The 25,020-nt window shown below is 39.1% G+C and overlaps 1 protein-coding gene and 1 pseudogene across 1 annotated transcript in view; one reads left to right on the top strand and one right to left on the bottom strand.

Annotated features, from left to right (window-relative positions):
* SMC3 (structural maintenance of chromosomes 3) overlaps nucleotides 1-14,668 on the bottom strand; it is a 37,991-nt gene extending 23,323 nt beyond the window's left edge. Inside the window, exons 1-8 of the mRNA XM_044240489.1 lie at nucleotides 14,546-14,668; nucleotides 13,415-13,490; nucleotides 8,360-8,398; nucleotides 6,302-6,369; nucleotides 4,841-4,912; nucleotides 4,400-4,479; nucleotides 3,866-3,944; nucleotides 68-185 (exon numbers count right to left, since the gene is read on the bottom strand). Of these exons, the coding sequence (XP_044096424.1) occupies nucleotides 68-185; nucleotides 3,866-3,944; nucleotides 4,400-4,479; nucleotides 4,841-4,912; nucleotides 6,302-6,369; nucleotides 8,360-8,398; nucleotides 13,415-13,490; nucleotides 14,546-14,560 (547 nt within the window). The 5' untranslated portion in view covers nucleotides 14,561-14,668. The remainder of the gene's footprint in view (nucleotides 1-67; nucleotides 186-3,865; nucleotides 3,945-4,399; nucleotides 4,480-4,840; nucleotides 4,913-6,301; nucleotides 6,370-8,359; nucleotides 8,399-13,414; nucleotides 13,491-14,545) is intronic.
* Nucleotides 14,669-24,119: 9,451 nt separating this feature from the next.
* Nucleotides 24,120-24,238, top strand: LOC122901325 (annotated as a pseudogene).
* The last annotated feature ends 782 nt before the right edge of the window (nucleotides 24,239-25,020 follow it).

Genomic DNA, 25,020 nt, shown 5'->3' with positions numbered 1-25,020 from the left:
CCCTTACAACTATAATAACACAATGACAAAGTAATTCATAAAATAAGGCAAGATCACATTTCTTTACCTGTTTCTTTCATTAAAGATATGCTTTCTTCTTTTCGTTCATCATATACTCTAGTACCAGCTACTTCTCTTAATAGTTTTAGTCTCTGAGAATCTGGTGCTGTGGCCATCTGGTTGATCTACAAATTTTACAAAAATAATTACTATGTAGCTACAGACTGCTCTTTAAGAACTCCTCCTTGAAAGAATATGCACATGCTAAGTTTTCAGTATCACTTTAAGAATGTAATTTGTGCAATGCATATACCTACACACCCGTATGTCCTTTATGTAAATGAAATTTATCAAATGAAAATCCAAACAGAATTGATACATTCATCAACCTAATTTTTGAATAAAACTCTAAATTAAAAATGAAGGAAGAACATCCCATCACCATACTTTTTCTTAGTCAACATTGTAAGGTATAAAAGATGTACTCCATTTTGAAAGAACAAAGTATTTTTACAAGAGGGAAACTATCACTCTATAGTTTTAAAAAGCTGTGATGATACTATTAAAAATATAACAGGGGTACCTGGGTGGCTCAGCTGGTTTAGTGTCCAATCCTTGTGTTTTAGCACAGATCATGATCTCAGGGTTGTGAGATCAAGGCCTGAATCCATCTCCCCACGCAGTGCAGAGTCTGCTTGAGATTCTCTCCCTCCCCCTCTGCCCCTGCCCCAACTTGTGTACACTCTCTCTAAAACAGAATCTTAAACACACACACACACACACTATTACTTCTTAAGTAAACTCTACACTCAACATGCGGCTTAAATTCACAACCCCAAGTCACATGCTCTACTGACTAAGCCATCCACATACCCCAGAAATGGTATGCTTTAAATACAGACAGATAAAAATAACTGTCTAACCGAGGTAGTGACCATTGAATAAGCAAAAGCATTTTTTAAATCTTATTTAAAAATATATGGCAGGGCACCCAAATGGCTCAGTCAGCTGAGTGTCCAACTCTTGGTTTTGGCTCAAGCTGTGCTCTCAGGGTCATGATATCAAGCTCCGCATTGGGCTTCACACTTGGTAGAGTCTGCTTGGGATTCTCTCTCTCCCTCTGCGACTTTCCCTGCTTGAGCATGCTCTCTAAAATAAATAAAATCTTGGGGTGCCTGGGTGGCTCTGTTGGTTAAGCATCTGCCTTCAGCTCAGGTCATGATCCCAGGGTCCCGGGATCGCCTCGCATCGGGCTCCCTGCTCTACAGGGAGCCTACTTCTCCTGCTCCCTCTGCCTGTAGCTCCCCCTGCTTGTGTGGGCGTGCGCGCGCTCTCTCTCTCTCTCTGTCAAATAAATAAATAAAAATCTTAAAAAAAAGAAAATCTTGAAAAAATATATATGCAAAAAAAACACAGAAAGTGGTACAAAGTGACATGCAACTTTAAACAACCATGAGTTTACCATATTCATAAAAATAAAACTAATCACGAAGGGCAAAAAATACTCTCATCACTGCATTAAAAAAGTGAGCTGAGTTACTCTTAACACTTCTTACATAAAAAGAGAATCATACTTTTACATAAAAAGAGAATCAGCTCTGAACTAAGAAAATCTTGTCTATCAAAAGTACACATATATCGAAGAATCCTTCATATCCTTTTTTTAAAAAAAAGATTTATTCATTTGAGAGACAGAGTGAGAGAAGACACGCACACTCAAGCAAGAGGCGCGGTGCGGGGCTAGAAAGGAGGGAGAGAGAATCCCCAAACTGACTTCCCAGCGAACATGGAGCCTGACTCAGGGACTGAACTCAGGACCTGGAGATCATGACCCAAGCTGAAATTAGGAGTTGGCCACTCAACTAACTAAACCACCCCAGGCGCACTCCCTCCTTCAGATCCTTATCCCTGATTACCCCAATTATGCATGGTCATTCAACTTATTCACTTAAAAAATATTTAACAAATATTTACAACATATATGCCACTCTGCTGGGCACTAGGAAAAGATCAGTTAACAAAACAGAAAAGGTCTTTCCCTCATGGAATTTACATTCTAGTGGGAGACGACAGGAAATACGTGTACCAATACAGTATACAATATAACTATTACAAAAAAAAAACAAAAAACAAAACAGAGAAAACATGTAGGGCTTGGATAAAAGCAACATTTTTTTTTATCTTTTTTAAGATTGTATTTATTTATTTGACAGAGATCACAAGAAGGCAGAGAGGCAGGCAGAGAGAGAAGGGGAAGCAGACTCCCCACTGAGCTGAGAGCCTGATGTGGGGTTCAATCCCAGCACCCTGGATTCATGACCTGAGCCGAAGGCAGAGGATTAATCCACTAAGCCACCCGGGTGCCCCAAGGCAACACTCTTTTAGTTGAGGTAAATCATGGTTGGCTTATATGAAATAACATATAAGCAGAAACTGAAATGAAGTATAGGGGCCTATTTGTATGTGTGTAGGGGAGACTCAAATAAATGGGCTCCCATAATCAGCCTCCATTTAAAGAAATTCCTTGCTTATAAAGCTGGTCTTTGCAAAAACTTGCTCTCAATTTCCCAAATGTGAAACACCATACTCTTCCTAATCACCTCTCCTGGATGATAACCTTCCAACAGATATCTAAAAATCCTCCAATACGAAGTAAGTAGACACTTAAAAAGAACTTTCCCCTGGTCCAAAAATACACTACAACAAACTATGAGAACACTTCAGGGTATGTTCTTTTTTTTTTTTTTTTAAAGATTTTATTTATTTATTTGACAGAGAGAGATTACAAGTAGGCAGAGAGGCAGGCAGAGAGAGAGAGGAGGAAGCAGGCTCCCTGCTGAGCAGAGAGCCCGATGCGGGACTCCATCCCAGGACCCTGAGATCATGACCTGAGCCGAAGGCAGCGGCTTAACCCACTGAGCCACCCAGGCGCCCCAGATAATTTCTTTTTTTAGAACATACCCTGCAGGGCGCCTGGGTGGCTCAGTGGGTTGGGCCTCTGCTTTCGGCTCAGGTCATGATCTCAGGGTCCTGGGATGGAGTCCCGCATCGGGCTCTCTGCTCAGCAGGGAGCCTGCTTCCTCCTCTCTCTCTCTGCCTGCCTCTCTGCCTACTTGTAATCTCTCTCTGTCAAATAAATAAATAAGATCTTTAAAAAAAAAAAAGGAAATTATCTTAGGTACAGTTTAAAGTATATGAAGAAACAGTAAAAAATATGTAACTAATAAAAACTATAAAAAAATATAATCTCTACGAGAAAAAACAGTTTGTGGCATTATAGGTTTCTGGCAATGTAAACTTTCTAATCATTTTAACTCTATGATATATTAAGTAACAGAGGATTAATTTTAGGAAGTAATTTTTTTTCTAATGTTATTTTTATAGAATTTCTATAGTACTCTTATTTATTTGTTTATTTTTTAAAGTTAGGCTTTATGCCCAGCATGGAGCCCAATGCAGGGCTTGAACTCATGACCTTGAGATTAAGACCTGAGCTGACAACAAGAGTTTTATGCTTAGCCAGCTGAGCAACCCAGGCGCCTCTCTATACTGTTCTTAAATATGATCATTGTGACTTTCACAAACCAAAAATGTCTTCTAGTACAGGACATCTTATTAAGTGATATAGGCCACTAAGAAGACAAGACCCACAACTGCTGAAATTATTGTATCCCACTACATAATAGATCTACTTTGTACCTTATGGGCACATAAAAGGTAATATGACATCAAAATAAAATAAATCATGAAAGTAATGTCCATTCTGCTTCAAGTTAACCACTAAAATCTATCAGCTAAGTTCATCATTCAAGTGAATATATTCAGAAAACAAATTCTAAAAGAAAAGGACATACAATTTTTTTACCTTTCCTTGTTTTACAATGTAATAAGGATTGCTTCGAGAAAAACCAGCACTTTCAAGGAGATTCATCACATCATTTTTCCTGTTCATGAACATTGAAAAAAATTTTTTCAGATTAATAACCCAACGATAAGCAAAAAAAAGAAGGCTGACTCCTGGGTTAAGGAGCATGAGGGACTATAGTCATTGAGCCACCTACTATATTAGCCTCAGAGGATCCTGATTCTTCCCACCCCTCCCCCAAAGATTTTATCTATTTGACAGCGAGAGGAATCAAGCACCCCGCTGAGCAGAGAGCTGGAGCCCAAGGTCCTGGGATCATGACCTGAGCCAAAGGTCGATGCCCAACCAAAAGAGCCACCCAGGTGCCCTGAGAATCCTGATTCTTATGTTAATGCTCAAAATACTGGTTTGTTGAGCACATGTTAATGCTCAAAATACTGGTTTGTTGAGCACAAGTCATATATAACCCATGTAACAGAGTAAGTAAAATACTTCTACTTTGTAAAGAAATTAAAACGTAAAGAAAATGCTTACGTGACCATTTTCTTGTCTAGGAAATACTGATCCTTTTTGGCACCAATAACTCTTCTAAGTGAAACTTCTTCCTTATCAATCTAAGAAAAAATGTAAAAGCCCAAAATTAATTTCACAGTAAAAGTGGAAAACTTTTTAGTTAGTAAGGTCATTCTAGAATCCATAGCCATAAACATTATTTTGAAATCTCACTAAAGATATGCTATGAATATAAATTCTTATGACAAAGACATTTTTCACAATAGCTTACACAACCTCCCTTCTGTTTACTAGAATGTTCATTATAATTTCAAGGCAAAATTAATATGTAAACTGCATAGCTATTTTAGCATAAACTATAAGAGCTTAAGTACATTTGTAAATGTTTCAAAACTTGGAAGAAAATCAGCTGCATCAATAAAATTCTCAACATTATTACTAGGGAAAAAACCCACTACTCACTGGCAACCGGTTGTCTGAATTATCAAAAATAATCTCCACAAAAGCAGAAATGACACGAGGACCAGTACCCTCCTAAAACATGCAAAAAACAAATTGGTCATTTAAGTGGTATTTTCACATTCCTTATCTTTTTTTTCCCCCTTTCAATGCCTTTAAAATTAAGTGCACGGTAACAAGCCTAATTAAATGGAGAAAAAATCCAGTCAGACTACAATATATTCTTCTTGTCAAAAAAGCAAAGACACGGGATTAGGATAACAATACTTCTCAACCAAATGGTTTTAGATTCTCACTAAATCCGTGAGAAATAGGCAAAAGATAGCAAGTCAGATGTATTAGGTCTTATTCTGAAGACCACTTTATTAGAATTTAAGGCCCCATTCCCACCTAATTCTACTTATTTGCTAATTATCTACAACACTTTGAGGCTCTTCTCTTATAGACTCATTTAATGCTGTAAAGGAACCCTAAAAAATACACAATTACTGGAACTCAACTTTTTTAAACTATCTGCAATATGCTACATAATCTTAAATCTGCCATGAAAAGACACATATCTAACATGTGTCACATACAGAACAATTTATGACCCAGCTACTTCTATACCAAGTCCAGAGAATTTCCAGAGTTTAGAAACTGTGTATGTCAACACAATAAAGAATGGTACCTAAAGAGGTTCTTCTTTCAATGCCAATCCTAAAAAATCATCTACAGGTAACCAGTTTTGATTACTGGGCTATAAATACAAATTTAAGAGGGCTAAATAAAAGATAATGGTTAAAAAACATAAACAACCAAAATACCTCCCTAACTGTGAAAGACTCTATTGAGATATAGTTAGGATTTTCACTTTCTGGTCTTAAAACTAATTATAAGTCACATTCAAATCAAAAAGAAATTTTATCATTTTATTTTAGCCTTTTATAATTTTTTATTCTGGAATTTCTTTAGTTTGTTATTCATAATTATTCAATGAAAAATTCTAACAATGTTATTTACCATAAATATACTTACCTTTCATACTGGAAAATGCTGTTACCATTTAACTTACAAATATGGCCAAAAATAGAACAAGTATGTTGTTTAATTTGCAATTATTGCTTCTCTATGCTCCCAATAACTTCTAAGTCTCAAAGTTCCTAATTTCTAATCTCAAACTTTTTTCTCCTTAGCAAATCTGCTTTTGAGCATTACCAGACCATACTCAGACCATACTCTTAATAAAGACATACCCATCAATAGAAAAATCTTACAATTTTCTTACCATTATATAAAAATCGGGCCTTTATCATGCATAAATATAGGAGGCTAAATTCCACAGCAGAATTAATACACTTAAAAGAGACAGTGTCATGTTTACAAAAGATCTGCAGCTTGAACAAATGATTTTATTTACCAGAATCAACAGTGTAGTTTAAAAAATACATAATATCAATAACATCTCAAAGCAATTTCACTCACATGCAACAAAGCCAATCGCTGCTCGGGACGAAGATGACTGAACTCATCACTAAGAACAAACTGAATTGCTAAAAATACAAAAACATAACTATTAGTACAGTCTAAAAAAAGATCTATGCCTTATTTACACCTTTCCATACCTTCTACCAGGTCATGAACAAGGCAGATAAAGTAGATTATTCCATATATGCAGATTGGTCTGTATTTCAGACTAATTACCTTGGAAATGATAAGAAAAATACTAAGAAGTTTCCACTGAAACATTTAAGGAAAGAAAAAGAGAACACTAAGGTAACAAAGAGAGACATGCAAACTAAAGTTTACCTCTTGATCAAAGTAGACACTGAGTGGCTAACACTTTGTTTTTACCTACTAGATATAAATAATATACATCAAAATATTTATAAACAAAATAGGATACATTCCTACAATATCCTTGGATACTTTTGTCCAAAAGAAATAGAACTAAGTGGGAAATACAGGGACATATTTCAGATTCCCATATTCTACTTCAATGCTTATCTGCTTTAAAAAGCCATTCCTGCTTCCATATGGGGTATCTAACTGGACGACCCTGCCCCAGAAACGAAACTCTACTCAGCCGTCCTGTTCCCAATCCACCCAGGAGACCTTTGACATTCTAAGAGTTGAGTGTGCATGTATGAATATGTATGCTGAGGGTGGACATGGAGTGGTTTATCTTTTACAATCATCTTGGGAGGATAGATTCAAATTACCTTCATCTCCCTGGAGATCACAAAATACTTCTACTCCAATCCCACTCTCTCACCTTCACCAAATTACAACCACTAAAGAGCTATTGATTTGTGAGCACAGAAGGGATAGAGCCTTTGTTCTAACTAAGGTCCCTGCTTTTCCTCAAGCACTACTCAACTAGGAGGTTCAAAATTTTTGCAACTTACTTCTTACATAATTCAAAACTGTTAAAACGTTTTCTCTGAAGAATTTAACAGAGGCATTATTATACTTAATAACACTTTTAAAAGATTTATTTATTTGAGAGTGAGTGAAAGAGAATGAGAGCGTGGTGCGGAAAGGCACCACAGAAGGATGAGTCTTAAGCAGACTGCGCTGAGTGCAGAGCCCAGCTTGGGGCTTGATCCACACAACCCGGAGATCACAACCTGGGCTGAAACCAAGAGTCAGATGCTTAAATGACTAAGCCACCAGGTAGGTGCCCCACTTAAATGCACTTTATCCTTACAATCTTCAAAGCTATTTATCCGCAAATTGACAGCGGTCTTCGCTGAATCTGAGAATTTTTTATACCCTTCCATCCTTCCAAAAAAAAAAAAAAGATTCAGAAAGCATTTTTTTAGAAGATGTGACAGAGGAGTACCTGACTGGCTCAGTAAGTAGAGCAAGTGACTCTTGATCTTGGGGTCATGAGTTCAAGCCCTAGATTGCATGCAAAGCATACTTTAAAAATGAATACATATATGGAACAAAAAGATGATCCATTTTCCAAAACATTATTAGCTTTTCTACTCCATTTACATATATATATATATACACACACACATACACATTTGCAACATTTATATAACCGCACTCAAGTTTAAAAGCACTTCCATTTGTATCATCTGATGAGTCTCACAACCCATCAAAGCAGGCTGACCAAAGACCTCTTTTTAAAGTGCAAAGATAGAGATTGTTCTGTCCATTATCTCAGCTCATTATTTACTAGGTACAGAGAACTCAGATCATTATATCATTATACTTGAAATCCTCTACACTAAATCACAACCCTGTATGAAGAAGTATTTGAGTTTCATGCAGACACACCTCAGAAAACCAATTTTTCTAAGTAGGCTCCATACCCAGCATGGAGTATAATGAGGAGCTTGAACTCATGACCCTGAGACTGAGACCTGAGCTGAGTTCAAGAGTCAGACACTTAACGAAGTGAGCCACCCAGACACCCCTCAGAAAACCAGTTTTTATTTTTTATTTTTTTAGAAAACCGATTTTTAAAATAAATTACCTGAAAATACCCAGGGTCTTTAATATATTTAGAATTTAAAAAACAATACCTACCATAAAAAAAGTTACTTTTTCCAGATCCATTTCTGCCCACTATAAAATTTCAAAAAGTACATGTTACTTTGCATAGAGACCAATAAAATTAAAACCTTACTTAAAGTATTAAAAACTTTATACTCTACTTTCTAACTTAATATCTTAATATTTGAAATTAAATACAATAAACAAAAGAAATCAATAAACAAAACATCTTTAATCACCAAATGAGTACAATTTTTTGCAGAGACATCTAATGGCTTTTCTTCTTAACTTTATTTCATTCATTCTTTTGTTCTTTCCTAATAGTTTAAAATTAATAGGAATAATCAAATGTTACCAGGTTTTCATAAATTACAATCATACTATGAATATACACCTCGATTTTAATTATATGTAATGGAATCTTTTTAAAAATTTAGACTCACATGTTGCTAAAATTTTTAATACTTAAATAATCATTTTAAATTCTCAAAACTATTTGTTTATTAAAGTACTTATGATTAGCCCTATGATTATATCATGTATAATCTCAGAATCACAAAAGTAGACAAGTATAAGGCACTTTTAACTACCTACCTTCAGAAATAAACAATTCTATACATAAGATATCAAATGTTTCAGATTTAATAAATTCATTTGAATTTTCTTGTTCAGCAAAATTCCCAACCTCTCTCATCTTGACCAAGATATCCTGAATAAATTAGCCCTTACAGTTATCATTTTTAATGCAAAGTAAAGCATTAAAAAAATGTTATGAAAGTAATAAAACACTTTTTTTTAGAAGGCACAGAAGCCAGCTTGAAAAAGATTTCCACTGGCTTAATCTAGGACAATTTGAGCTCCAAAATAATTAGATGAACTATAAATTTGTGCTGGAGGGGGAATAATCCATGACTCTAAACTGATAATAAAATGATAGATAAATAACTAAGGAAGGAGAACTCTTGCTCACAGTAGAATACCACACAGTAAATGTGAAAGGAAATGGAAAATTATTCTGCAAACACTAAAATAAAGGCAAGAAAAAAAAAATAAAGGCAAGAATCATCAATGGATACTAAATCTAGGGGGAAATTTTGAAAAGGAGCACAGTATTTGCACGGTCCAAAATCATTTCCCATCCTCATACTATTTATTAGTTGCAAGAGGACAAACACTGCACAGAAGAAACACCAGATAACTACCCAGACCGGGTGATCAAAAATAACATCATTTAAAAAGAAGGATACAGAATGATGGTTCACTTCTAGATGTAATATCCTCAGAAGACCGCATCATTTATGTAGCTGTTCTTTTTTTTTTTTTTTTTTAATAATGTTATAAAAGACAAAAAAGCCTGTGGAATTGATCCAGATTAAAGGAGACTGAAGAGACACGACAACTATCTGCAATACCTAATCCTAAATTAGATCCTGTACTGGAGGAAAAAACACTATAAAGAACTTTTTTGGGTCATTCAGTATAACTGGAAAATGAAGAGAAGATTATGTTATTAATGTCAAATTTACTGAAGTTGATTAACGCTACTGTGTTTTATGTAAGAAAATATCCCTATTCTTAGAAGGTATACATTGACATCAAAGGTAAAGGGCTATGACCTACATAACTTACTCTACGAAAAAAAAGGGTGAGTGTGTGCAAATGATAAAGCAACTGAGGAAAATGTTAACAGGTAGATTAGAATAAAAGAGGTAGGAGTATTCTTTGTATTGTTTCTATTTATACTACTTTTCTATAAATTTAAAATTACCCCTAAATAAAAGTTTACAAGATAATGTATCATTAAAAGAATTACATATAGCTCAAACTATAATCTACTCATGAATAAACAACCTAAAATTTTAAAATTTCCCTTTAAGAATTACTCTTACCCATACAGTTAAATACTATACAGTAATTTTAAGCATGTTGAATACTTAATGATAGAATAAGATATTCAAAACTTAAGCAGAAAAAATAGATTACTAATAAATAACAATACAAGCCCATTTTTATTTAAAAAGGGTTATTTTTTATAAAAAGATTTTATTTATTTATTTGATAAACAGAGATCGTAAGTAGGCAGAGAGGCAGGCAGAGAGAGAAAGAGGAGGGAGCAGGCTCCCCGCGAAGCAGAGAGCCCGATGCAGGGCTCGATCCCAGGACTCGGGGATCATGACCTGAGCTGAAGGCAGAGACTTTAGCCCACTGAGCCACCCAGGTGCCCCTACAAAGCTTATTTATGCAGACAAAAAGACTGGAGGGCTGCGAGATAGATCCAGTTTGTATGTGCCCCAGATTGACCTGCCCTGACCCAAGTCTTGGTTGCCCGTCAACAGAAAAGCTCAGTATTCCATCACTGTAGGTTGTTTCAGCCTACCCTGGGTACACACTCAGCTCAGCTCTGTGAAAAACCAAAGAGGCTACAGTTCACTGACTACTTCAGGTGAATTAAGTCCCCAGAGTAACACAACCCAAGGACATGGGGGAACTGATGCCCTGTGTGGTAAAATGACCAATCAGAGACAGGAACCTGCAAACAAAACCCTCTCATTCCTTTCCCATCTGATCTTTCCCACACATGGTGGGTTCATAAAGTCTGTCTGAAAATTATCTAATTTGACCCCAAAACCAGCCGTGCCTTCTTTATAAAACTATGACCAGCCTTCCTCCTCATGCCAGCCCTTAGACTGCACCTTCTCATTAAAGCCTTATTAGTAGCTGAGTGTGCCTTGCACTCTTGTTTTCTAGGAAACCAGGTCTAATGTAAGTAGATTGTCAATATTAAGAATGGCTATTTCTGGGCAAGATTAGTGTTTTTTTTTTTTTTCTTCCTTTTAGCTTTTAAACTCTTCCATAATGTTCTATAATTAACATATATTTCGTCTGTTAAAAAGTTACAAAAAAGGTAACCTTAAAAAGGTATATGCTTGGTACATTCAGACATCATTCAACTATTCAAACAAGAGATTCAAACATCACCACAAGAGATATCTGCCTTCCAATCTTCAAAGTCAAAATCATTAAATAACAAAAGTAGTACGCTTTCATAGAGTATTCTTAATGTCAATCTCAGTCTATACTACTTTGAATCTTTCTTATATTAAGGTACCTGTTTTTAGAACATGTTTAAGCAGTAAAATCATATAGGCTTGTTAAAACAAACAAAAGAAAGAACACTAAGACAATCTCCTTTGTAACTATAACTATTAACAACCCTAATGTTGCATACAAAGCAATAAAGAACTGTTCGATAATAACTAAAACAAAAATATTTGATAGAACCTACAGACATAATCTAATCATCATAGGTAATAATGGTATCATTTTATAGCTCATTTATAAAATTATAACACTGATATAATTAAGATATTCATCTACTTTTAACCTGTAAAGAAAAAATATAAACCTAGCAATTATTCATTTTTCTCCATTTCTAAAGATTTTCTGGTTGATGAAAATCAGAAGGCACTTAGAATCAAAATATAAGCAAAATATTCGGTAAATCTATCCTTATAACACACCAATTAAATTAACTATTCAACAGGTACAGGAGGGGGGGAAAATGTTTCCTTTATTCCCAACTACAAGCGACAAGTGATGTACTGAGGGTAGGTTTTCTTCTTGCCCTCAGTTTTGTTTTGTTTTTTTAACTGTAGTTGACATTCTTACCCTCAATTTTTAAAATTTAATATTAATTTCAAAATAATGTTTGCCCTTTACTGATCTCCATATGAGTCTCACCTTACCACGTGAGACAGACTGAATTGTGCCACTCCCCTGTCCCAATCATATGCTGGAAGTCCTAATTCCAAATGCATGATATTTGGAGATAACGGCCTTTGGGAGATAATCAGCATCAAGTGAGGTTGTGAGGGGGGGGCCTTCATGATGGAATGAGTGTTCTAATAAGGAAGACGCAGAGAGAACCAAAGAGGTCATATGAGCATGATGATGAAGATGGTGACTTCCAGAATGTGACTGTGCCGGCACCCTGATCATGGCCTTGAATTTCCAAAACAGTCATAAAATAAATTGTTTAAGCCACTTAGTCTATATTTAATGGTAGACCTAGCAGTCTAAAATACCAATAAACCACACCAAGGACAATGTATAGACGTCTATCTGTAACAGTTTCTTCTGGCCTTTAAAAATTAAGCAGAACTTCAAGAAACACTTTCACTGGCTCTATCAGCAAAAAATGGAGAATATCACCTGAAGAGTCTTTAAACTAAACACTGTATTGCAGAACAAGAATCATTGTAGCTCTTTACCCTCACACATATACTTTCTCATTTAATTTTTCCAACAGCCATGTAAGATGAGTATCATTAGCTCCACTTTACAAACCCCTCAGGGAGTCAAGTTTGAAAATGTATCAGAACCGGGATTGGAAAGCCATCCTGTTATGCTCTAAAGTTTATGCTTTTTCTACCAAGCTGCATGGTGCGACCTTAAACAGTATGAAAAAAAACAACAACAACAACAAAAAACAATCCTGAGAACAATCTAATTTGTGAATAAACAATGGCCATCTTTGAAATAAGGAAACCGTGGGCTTTTTAATTAAAAAATGACATATCAACAACAGAACAGCTCAAATGCTAAATTTAGTGTCATTCGCTGTAAAGACACATTTTCATACATACCAGGCTAAATAAAAATGAGTAGTGATCGCCTTATGCAAATATTTTAAATGCATAAAATAAGCAATTCCTCAGTGCAGATAGAAGACATGCTATTTCTTTTTTCTTTTCTTTTCTTTTTTTTTTTTTTAAAGATTTTATTTATCTGACAGACAGAGATCACAAGTAGGCAGAGAGGCAGGCAGAGAGAGGAGAAAGCAGGCTCACCGCTGAGCAGAGAGCCCGATGTGGGGCTCGATCCCAGGACCCTGGGATCATGACCTGAGCCCAAGGCAGAGGCTTAACCCACTGAGCCACCCAGGCGCCCAAGACATACTATTCCATACAGAAAAAATAAATATAAAGTCATGTAATATTCAAAGCCAATTCCTCTTTCCTCAAGCCCAGACAGAACTTAAATGGCTCTCTACATAGAAATCTGATTTCGTAAACCATCAACACTTACCGATAACGTTATGTTTTGAACTGAAGGGATCTACAATTGTTTGATCTCTGTAACTCCGAAAGCCCTGGATAATAACCTAGTAAATAAAAAAAAAAGATACCTTTCAGAGAATACATACTAAAAGACGCAACTCCTAAACATTTCTCCTTGGCTCTTCTCTTTTCGGGGGTTTCTCATTTAATGCAAGACAGAGAACCTTCCATTTCTTACGAGAGAAACTCCTGCTGGAGGATGGTGATTAAAAATCTTCAACGACAACAGTCCGTTTACCAGTAACGACGGACAGCGCTGTTTTTTTAGGAGTTAACCATCAGGAGCCTGGTAAGGAACTCTCAGAATCAAGTACATTGCAGAAGGTTCGTGCGGACGCTCAGTATGACACTGCTTTAAGTAAAATGTGTCCAGCCCGCGGCCTGGCCCCGGCTTCCCTTACTCCAAGAGCAGTGGGCGCTTCTTTCGGACCCACCCGCCAGCCAAGGTAAGGAGCCGTTCCAAGAAAGGGGCGCTTCAAGCCCAACGCATCCCATGGAGAAACTTCTCTCCAAGAGCGTGGATGGGCTCATCTCTGCGGTGGACTCTTGCGCGGGAAGACCATTTTGACAGAAGTAAACAAGAGAACGAGGCGGCGCTACAGATTCTGCAAGGAGGAGGGTCCCTTTCACGTCCCCATTAATTCGGGGACAAAGACCCCGGGCTACGCTGACACCCCAATCTGAGCCCCCCAGGGGCGTCTCCGGGTCGGGGAGACCACCTCTCCATACACCCATGCAAATGGGCGGCGCGGGGCGAAGAGGACAACGCAGCTGCCCGCCCCGCCGCTGCAGACCCCGGCGCGGCCCCCAGCCAGCTCGGAGCCCCCAGCCCGCACCCGGCCCACCCAGGAAGGCCCGCTCCCCCTAAACGTCTCGGAAAGACGGATCCCTCAGACGAGCGCGCAGCAGGCGGTCGCCCCGATTCTCTGCGGCCCCTGCGCCCGCGGGGCGGGGCCTCTCCCCTCCCCCGCAGCCCGCGTCCAGCTCTGGGTCAACCCCGCCGGGAGGCGGGAGGCCGCGGGTCGCACCGGGACACCCCTGCCTCACGGAGTGGTCCTCAGAGGCCCGTAAGGGGGTGGGCGGGGCGCACAGGCCTCACCTGTTTTATGTACATGGTTCCACGGCCCTCACCGGGGAGGACTCCCCGCGAGAAGCGACAGCGCGGCCGTGGGGTCCAGTCAGGCGCCTACGAGACCCCTCCCCCAAAGCGTCGCTCGCTCCCGTCCAGCCAAACAAAATGGCGGCGCCCGTGGAGGCGGAGTCCGCGCCTTAGACGGAACCATCCTCGCGGCCCCTGGAGAGCGTAGGGGGAGTCAGGGTCAGGTCTTCTCTTTTCCTTTTGACAAAAAGAGCCTTCGACGGCGTCCCCCAGTGGATTTCATTTTATTGTTGAATTTATAGCTGAACTTTTCCTGATAATTAGTCGGAAGCTTCGTTCGTAAAAGCCTTGGCCGTGAGTTTGGCCCGTATTCCCTCCGAGAGCCGAGCCAATGGTTGCATCCACAAGGGCGTAAAGGTTCGGCGCCAAAGCCAAGAGTGAGAGCCTGAGGGCCAGTGGCGGAGCTTGCCGGTGGCCACGTGATCCCTGGCTGTTTAAAAATGCTTACCCGCGCTCGAACCTGGGAGTCCTGGGAGCTTGTGGGGTTCGCCGGGCGGAATCCGTGTTGCTCTGTTTATTCTTGATCGCTGCGGGAGCTTGTGTAAACTTAGAACGGCCCCTGCAGGCTCGGGACGGCACGCCCGCAGCACCGGGAAGGGGCCTGACGCTTGAAAATTTGTTTTACTAACGTGGTAATTAATACCCTGGGAGCTCTTACTACTTTGCCATTTACTGTAAATCTAGTCAGACATGGACAATTGCAACAAAAAGAAATTTAGATAAGAGTAAAAGCTCTTTTATTGTTTTAACAGCCTGAAAGATACTAGGTGCTAGGAGCACCCTAGATGCAGACTAATCTGATGAGTCTTAGGGGGAAAACTTAATGTAGTTAAGAAGCTGGATCTCTGGGCAGCTGTAAAATTACCTGCCGTTTAAGTTAGTGATCCTTGCTGCCCCTCCCGCTGCTGTGGGCTGTTCCAGCCCTAATTATTTCTAGATTGAACTATTTTTAATAGCCGGCTAACTTTATCCTTGTCAGCACCCCCTTGGTGCTGGCAGAGTCAAATCCTTTCCAGCTCTGGGTGTTTAAAAAAAAAAAAAAAAATCTTAAATATTTCAAATCCTAGATTAGTGTCTCTACACTCTCAATTTCTGTGGGTTTGTAGGCAGATTAATAAAGTTCAAAATTTCCATTTCCTATTCTATAATATGAGGATGATAAAAACATTTCATTTTTAGAATAAAAATAGAATGTATAAAATAATTTTATTTACTAAAATTGTAGAAATGTGTGCCCCTGAGGCTTTTATGAAATTGCAGTCTGGCTGACATCTTGATTTCAGCTTAATGACGCCTGAGGAGAGGACCCAATTATATTTCGCCCAGACTTCTGACCATGTTTCTTTCTTTTTTTTTTTTTTTTTTAGATTTATTTATTTGTTTATTTGACAGAGATCACAAGCAGGCAGAGAGAGAGGAGGAAGCAGGCTACCCAGTGAGCAGAGAGACCGATGCGGGGCTCGACCCCAGGGGATGGAGATCATGACCTGAGCTGAAGGCAAAGGCTTGACCCACTGAGCCACCCAGGTGCCTCCTGACCATATTTCAAAAAATTCTGATGCTGTAGACCTTTTCTCATAAATGTTAAACTCAGTTTACAATATCTGCAGCAATAAAGACTCCCAAGGACAGTGAAGGTGAAGTATAGGGCAAGGGCCAAGTACACACAGGATAAGACCCTACTTTTTCATTCTCATCCTTATACCCCCCTTCATTGTTAAGACATTCCAAAATAAAGCTTTGACTCTAAGCTATTGTCAGTTCACAGTCTTTTATCATCCCGGGAAGGAATCACAGAGTGATTTTATCTATCTCTAAGTTATTCCTCCCAACCTCTTAAAAAAGATTCTTTAATGTGTGCCCTATATATCTTTATTCTCAGGTTAGACAGATTTTCTATGGGTACCTTCCAATCCAATGATCAGGAAGGAAATATTATTATCACTCATTTTCAGTTGTTACGGTCCCCCAAAGATAGAACTAACACAGCAGAGATGATCCCAAATTATAGTTTTCTCTTGGTGACTCCTGGTACTGTGAAGTCCCAAATCACCTAAAAGAAAACCTAGAAAATTCTTATCCAAGTAAGATAGAACTATAGCATTTGTGGGAAGATGAGACTCGAAAGACAAAATCTTTTATTGCCTCCCTCATGGATATATAGGAGACATTGCCAGATTTCTTTAGGGAAAAAACTTGGGAGGAAACCTTTTTAGGTACTATGCCCCAAAAGCCAAGACTAAACACTTTATACCATTGCAGGATTTTTTTTCTTTTGGTGCCTGCATCAGACACTTTGAAAAATGAAGAGGTAGACAGAGAGGTGGGCAGCAAAGCAGCGTTTATTGAGCGATAACAAAGTGATAGCACAAAGCTCCCGAAGAGAGAGGGGACCTGGGAGGGTTGCCATTGAGATCTCTGAGTCTAGGGGTTTTTATGGGGTTCGTTGGAGGGCTGTTTTGATCTGATTAACCCTCCCTGTGCCTGTCGTCCAATCAAGGTTTTGTCATCCATCACATGGGAAAGCGTGGAGGGCTCATTCCAGGGTGGTTGTAAAATCCTTTTAAGGGTGGTTCCTCTTCAGGCAGGCGGCCTCCTTCTTCCTGCCTGCCTTTCTTCCTGCTCTTCATCCATACTTCCTAGGATGTAAAGATTCCCATCCCTCTACTGGATGCTGTTGGGGAAACTGTCCTTATTGGAAAAACCCATTCAAAAAACAACTGCCTTGGGGCGCCTGGGTGGCTCAGTAGGTTAAGCCTCTGCCTTCGGCTCAAGTCATGATCTCAGGGTCCTGGAATCGAGCCCCACATCGGGCTCTCTCCTTGGCAGGGAGCCTGCTTCCCCCTCTCTTTGCCTGACTCTGCCTACTTGTGATCTCTCTCTTTCTCAAATAAATAAATAAAATCTTTAAAAAAAAAAAAACTGCCTGAAAAACCACCAATAAACTTCACTTTGCTTCTTTATTTGTGTTCTCTTTCTGCTACAGTAATCTTCATATTTTTATCTTTAAAAACTCAAATTCTCATGTAAGCATGTGTCAACATTCTATTTAATTCATTAATGATAAACTCAATAACATGACAAAGCTGGTTTAAAAGATCAAAACTGAAATTTAGATCATCATTGGGAGAAAAAAGAACACTAAAATAATATTGCTAATTTAGACACAAAACTGGTAAATGCAGAGTGATAAACTATAACCTTTAAGGTAATCTAGTCTACTAGTCAAAAGAGATTCATCACATGTTATTGGTTTTCTTCCAGTTTTTACAGAATTGGAAACTATTTAGTCTCTGATCAATTGTGAATACTAAGTTGTTAATAACATTGAAAGGTCATGCAATTTTCTTCCTCCTGTCGTTCAAGTTTAGAGATATTTTTCTGGAAAAGGACCTTAAGAATAAAAATAAAACTTAAAGATAAACTTTCTTGGATACCCTAGATATTCCCAACAAGTTAAGGACCATGTTCTTCTATCTTATAGGAGGTACAGTCACTGTCTTTCCATAGAATCAATCACATTAGGCAAATTGGAGCTATAATAAAAAACTTAGTCATTGGAAAAATAATTGCCGGGATAAACCTTGGGTAAACTTCAATAAATTGCTAAATAATTGCACCAAATCCCACCCTTCATATTCCATATAGATGAAATTATACAATATGTGGCCTTTTGTGCCTGGCTTCTTTCATTTAGCAAAATGTTCTCAAGGTTCATCCATGTTGTAACCTGTAGCATGTAGTAATGGTACAGGCTGTATTCCCTCTTATGGTTGAATAATATTCCATTGTGAATAGATCACATTCTGTTTTTCCATTCATCAGCTGATGGACATATGGGTTGTTTCCATTTTCTGGCTATTAGGAATAAAGTTACTATGAATATTCATGTTCAAGTTTTTGTGTGGATATATGTTTCCATTCTTCTGAGCATGTCCCTAAGCATGGAAAAGCTGGGTCATATGGTAACTCTCCATTTACCTTTTTTTTTTTTTTAAAGATTTATTTATTTATTTATTTGAGAGAGAGAGACAGTGAGAGAGAGCATGAGTGAGGAGAAGGTCAGAGAGCGAAGCAGACTCCCCATGGAGCTGGGAGCCTGATGCGGGACTCGATCCCGGGACTCCAGGATCACGCCCTGAGCCGAAGGCAGTCGTCCAACCAACTGAGCCACCCAGGCGTCCCTCCATTTACCTTTTTGAAGTGCAAAACCGATTTCCAAAGGGTCCGTGCTGGGGCACCTGGGTGGCTCAGTGGGTTAAGCCTCTGCCTTCAGCTCAGGTCATGATCTCAGGGTCCTGGGATCAAGCCCCACATCGGGCTCTCTGCTGGACAAGGAGCCTGCCTCCCCCTCTTTCTCTGTCTGCCTCTCTGCCTACTTGAGATCTCTCTCTATCTAAAAGAAAAAAACCTTTTCTTTTTCCTTTTCTAAAAGGAAAAACAAAACAAAGGGGCTGTGCCATTTTATTTATTTGTTTGTTTGTTTGTTTATATCTGACTGAGAGAGAGCATGTAAGCACAGGCAGTGGGAGCAGTAGGCAGAGGGAGAGGGAGAAGCAGGCAGAAGAAGGAAAAGCAGGTTCCCTGGTGAGCTGAGAGCCCAATGTGGGGCTCCCTCCCAGGGCCCTGAGATCATGACCTGAGCTGAAGACAGCTGCTTAACTGACTGAGCCACCCAGGCGCCCTAGGCTGTGCCATTTTATAGTCACACCAGCAGTGTGTGAAAGTTCCAGTTCTCCTTGGCAAGACTTGTTATTGCTGTCTTTTTTATTTCAGCAGTCCCAGTGGATGTGAAGTGGTATCTCATTGTAGTTTTTGATTTTCATTTTCCTAGTGACTAATGATGTTGAACATCTTCTCATGTCTTTCATGTTAATTTATATATTTTACTTGGAGAAAATACCTTGACCATTTTTAAATTTGTCTTTCTGCTGCATTGTGAGAGTTCTTCATACATTCTGGACACTAGACCTTTAGATCAGATACAAGATTTGCAAATATTTTCTATTTGTTTGGGTTGTCTTTTCCCTTTCTTGATAATCTCCCTTGAAGTAGTTAAGTTTTACATTTTAATGTCAACTAATTAATCTGGTTTTTTTTTCATTTTGTTGCTTGCGGTTTTGGTGTCATATCTAAGAAATAATTGCCAACTTTTAGTCTAATTTTGATAACTTGTATCTATGAAAGGAGTCAGCTGACTACTTCACACTGCCTGGAAAACACTTCTACCAGAAATCTCCAACACTCCCGCCTCATTTACGGCTCTGCTCAATTGTCAGCTTTCAGGAAGGTCTCCTTTGACTAACTTATCTAAAGCAACACCACCCCTTGGTTACTTACTATCCTTAATACTGCTTTATTTATCTTAGAGTACTCTCTGACATTCTCTCTCTCTCTCTCTTCTTTTTCATTTTCATTTATTACAGAGCCCACTCTCACATTGGAATGTATGCTCCTGGAAAGAAGGAATATTTGTTTACTTGGTCAGCTGCTGGTTACTCAGTGTCCAGCATAGACTTGTAACAGGTGATCAATGATACTTTGTTAAGTTAATGATTCCCCAAATCTCCAACGCAATGTTAACCTTTCTCATCTTTGCCAATCCGAAATATGAAAAATGGTATTTTAACATCTCTCAATTGCATTTCTATGTCTGTGAGTGAAGTTCAGCACTTGCTCATGTACTAAAAAATCATCAGGGCTCCTGGCTGGCTCAGCGGGTAAAGCATTCGACTCTTAATCTTGAGGTCATGAATCTTGGGATCACCCTACATTGGGGTGGAGATTAATTAACAATAAATAAATAAATTAAAATGATTTTTTAAAAATAATCTTTTTTTCTGTATAAACATCATTGTTTCCAACAGATGCTATTTTAATAAATGTAGTAAATATAGTTATTTTATTTTATTTTTAAATACAGTTCTTTAAAAGGATTATAGATGTCATAGAGCTGAGTCATTCTGTACTTTATCAGGGTTTGGAATAGTGCCTATTCAATGAATAAAAAGTAACTACCAAAGACAACTTATGAGAAGGTGAACACAGGTTCCATGAAACTTCTGATGTTTAAAAAGAGTCCTCCTAATGGAAGGGGATATCCTAGGCTGAAATATGGAGAAGAAATGATTAGCTTCCTTGGCAGCTACTCGTGGAGCTTATTTAGTTTCCCCATACTAGCAGAGCCTGCGAGTAGGATTTGGGGGCAAGGAGTGATCTCAGGGAGCAAAAGTGATAGAGTGGGAAGTAACAGAACAGGAAGGTAGAAAAGTCGATATTGTGTGCAACGGTGAAATTTCTGCTCACCTGGGCACAGATGATCAATCCCACTGGGAGACTCCTGAGGAAACATGTACCACATGCCTCAGGATTGTCATACCAAAGGACAGGGAGACCGAACCGTTCATTTGCCAATTCCCATCTCCCACTGATTGAAAGGATATCTTGGAAGCGTATCTCCCTCCATGCTTGGGAGCTGCACCTGTACCTCGCTGTGCAGCATTCTCCAGCCTCGGAGAAAGAACAAAGGCAGAAAACCAGGTAGCTATACTGGCACACCCTTGAGGAGAGAGTCTGTCAGTGTGTATGGTCTCTGGTCCCTGCACTGAGAGTGTGTGTGTGGCCTTTGTGCGCTGCTACTTTATTAGTCTTCTAATGGCGTTGAATGATTCCACATGCTCTTGTCTTATCTCACCATCTAGATTTTGTACTCTTTCAAGGCTGGAATTTTGGCCACTCCAAGGTGTATCACACAGTCTTTTGGAATTATACAATGACACACACATTTGTTGACTGTTTTCATTCGTTCATGCATTCGTCACAAAATGTGATGATCATGGTTCTGTGCAGAAGGAAGGAAGATATGTACTTCAAATTTATACCTAGCCACCTTGCCATTTGTTGTCCAGGGTCCTGGATTTGCATTCGCGCTGCATTTGCACGTCCCAGAGAAGGAAACTAGACAGTCTCATCAGCCCTAAATGAGCTACCCAGGGAATATTAGCTACAGGGTGTTTGGGGCAAAAGACTTGGAAGTCATGAAATAAAATCTCTGCTTTCTGCAGATCATGTCTGAAATATGTTACCTTCTCAATTGATTTGTTAAAAGGAGAAAGGGGCAATCATTGGGGTCCTGATTATATGATGTAAGCTGGTTTTATAGTCTTGATAACGACTTCTGTAGGAGGAAAGCTGGTGGGTCTATTATCTGGAAGAGCATGTCCCTGTGTACAGGTTGGTCCTGGTTGGTCTAGACAATGCCACCACGTACAACTGTGTAGACTGTGCCGCACAACTCCTGGGGACATCATTCTCACAGCTGGGCAATATGGAGACCTAGAGAGAAAAATCTCAAGTGGAAGCTCCTTCTCAAACAAGAAAGACTGACAGAAGAGAAAGTTAGTAGGTGTCTCCGCTCATTGAAAGATGCCCAGTAACTAACCCGTCCCCACATGACTTTGCCCTGGGGAAGACAGCAAAGGCTGGAAAGCTGGTGAGTTGAAAATAATAGTTGTGGCATCTACTCTATTCCAGACTGTGCTAAGCAATTCATGGATAGCATTTTTAATTCTCAAGAGCCCGTTTAAAGATGAAGAAAGTGAGATAGAACCTTGGGCAAGCCACTCAGGTCTTCAGGTTGGTGCTACTTCAAGGGTACTCACGACTCCTTGCAGCCTATGAACTACTCATTACCAGTTCACAAGGGAAGCAGTACAGAATTAAGAGTAGGCTTTTAGAAACTTGTATAGTTGGCGCCTGGGTGGCTCAGTGGGGTAAGCCTCTGCCTTCAGCTCAGATCATGGTCCCAGAGTCCTGGGATCGAGCCCCACATTGGGCTCTCTGCTCAGTGGGCAGCTGCCCCCCTCCCCCCACCGCTTGCCTCTCTGCCTACTTGTGATCTCTGTCAAATAAATAAAATATTTTTTAAATCTTTTAGAGTAACTTAATATCCAAGTACATGATCAGGAAACTCACCTTGTTGAACAAAGGATAAACCAAGGGCTGTCCATGAATCACGTGTTTTGAGAGCTGTGTATGTGGTGGGACCATGTTACCATGTGTGATATTTCAAGGTTAGTTGGTTAACAGCAAACCAAACACATGTAAAAATCTGAGCAAATAAAAGTATTTCTCTAGATTATTTTTACCTATTTAAAGATAACTTCTTTTTGTAAAAACTATATTTAAAACTTACCATTTAAAAATATTAGCTAAGGGGTGCCTGGGTGGCTCAGTGGGTTAAAGCCTCTGCCTTCGGCTCAGGTCATGATCCCAGGGTCCTGGGATCGAGCCCTGCATTGGGCTCTCTGCTTGGTGGGGAGCCTGCTTCCCCCTCTCTCTCTCTGCCTACTTGTGATCTCTGTCTGTAAAATGAATAAATAAAATCTTTAAAAATATATTAGCTAAGGGATGTCTGGGTGGCTCAGTCAGGTAAGCATCTGCCTTCTGCTCAGGTCGTGATCCCAGGATCCTGTGATTGAATCCCGCATCTCATCTAGGTCCCTGTTCACTGGGCAGCCTGCTTCTCCCTCTGCCTGCCACTCCCCCTGCTTGTGCTCGCTCGCTCTCTCTCTCTCTCTCTGACAAATAAATAATAAAATCTTTAAAACAAAATTTCTCCTTCCATTCCCATTAACAAACTCTGTGAGATTCATTTCCCCACGAAAGCTTTTATTAAGACAAAACATAAAAGCAGTTTTGACAACCATTGTACATTGCTGGTAGCATTATGTTCCATTCTGCATGGATTAAATAGGCTAACAAGCCATAAGTATGTGCATTTGTCCATTAAAACTCAATAATGTTAATACACTGTTTATCTGAAGTAGGGAATCACTATATTTCACTTATAATATTTTTGTTTAATTGTGAATGCAGAACAACAAAGTCATTAGCACAATAGTTCTCTATATTAATCATCTATTATATGCACATTGAATGAACAACATGTAGAGATTTTGCATTTATTTTCCTTTTTCCTATGTTATGTTTTGATTTATTTATTGACATGTAATTTTGTCTGTTGTATCTGATAATAAAAATCAAGTTTTTAAAAATTTTGTATGTAGTGTAATTTATCCAGTCACTCTTTTTTTTTTTTTGAATTTTACAAATGGATTGATTTGCAACAGATAATTTTTTAAAAATACTGATTCTTCGGGACGCCTGGGTGGCTCAGTTGGCTGAGCCAACTCAGCGGCTGCCTTCGGCTCAGGTCATGATCCCAGCATCCTGGGATCCCGTCCCACATTGGGCTCCTTACTCGGCAGGGAGCCTGCTTCTCCCTCTGCCTCTGCCTGCCATTCTGTCTGCCTGTGCTCGCTCTTTCTCCCTCTCTCTCTCTCTGACAAATAAATAAATAAAATCTTTTTTAAAAAATACTGATTCTTCACTATAGTGTGAAAAGTTCTATATGTCACCTTCATCTGTAAAGCGAGGATGAACTGCCAACTTGAATCCATCACAGTTTTGGATGGTATAAAGTCCAATAAGCTAGGGGAAAAAGACCACATGGTCTTATGGCCATATCACCCTGTATGCACCTGATCTGGTCTGATGTGAGAAGTTAAGCAGGGTCAAGCCTAGTTAGTACTTAGATGGGATTCTGCCTGGGAATCCTGGGTGCTGTGGGCTTTAAAACAAAACAAAACAAAAATGAACCTCTCCTTCCTGCAGGAAAGGGAGCAGTTTGGGGTTTCACTTTTTCATCTTTCCCACTAGAGGGCAGTCAAGAAGTACTTATAATGTCAGAAGTACAGCATCTTTTCTTGATCAACTTCACAGTGTAGAGATAGAGGGTCCACCGCTCAGCACCATCAAAGCCATCTATGAAAAACCCACAGTGAATATCATTCTCAATGGAGAAGAACTGAGAGCTTTTCCTCTAAGGTCAGGAACACAGCAGGGATGTCCACTATCACCACTGCTATTCAACATAGTACTAGAAGTTCTAGCCTCAGCAGACAACAGAAATAAAAGGCATCTGAATCAGCAAAGAAGTTAAACTCTCACTCACTGAAGATGATGTGATACTTATGTAAAAAACCCAAAAGACTCCACTCCAAAACTGCTAGAACTCATACAGGAATTCAGTGAATTGTCAGGTTATAAAACCAGTGCACAGAAATCTGTTGCATTTCTATACACCAACAGCAAGACATTAGAAAGAGAAATTAAGCAGTCAGTGCCTTTTACGATTGCACCCCTAATAAAATAAAAAATAAATAAAATAAAATACAATTGCACCCCAAACCATAAGATACCTAGGAATAAACCTAACCAAAGAGGCAAAGAATCTGTACTCAGAAAACTATAAAGTACTCATGAAAAAAAATTGAGGAAGACACAAAGAAATGGAAAAATGTTCCATGCTCATGAATTACAAGAACAAATATTGTGAAAATGTCTATGCTACC

The sequence above is a fragment of the Neovison vison genome, chromosome 2 (genome assembly GCF_020171115.1).
Source record: "Neovison vison isolate M4711 chromosome 2, ASM_NN_V1, whole genome shotgun sequence".
NCBI lineage: Eukaryota > Metazoa > Chordata > Mammalia > Carnivora > Mustelidae > Neogale > Neogale vison.
The sequence above is the reverse complement of the archived record's forward strand: the minus strand, read 5'-3'. Positions and strand labels throughout refer to the sequence as shown.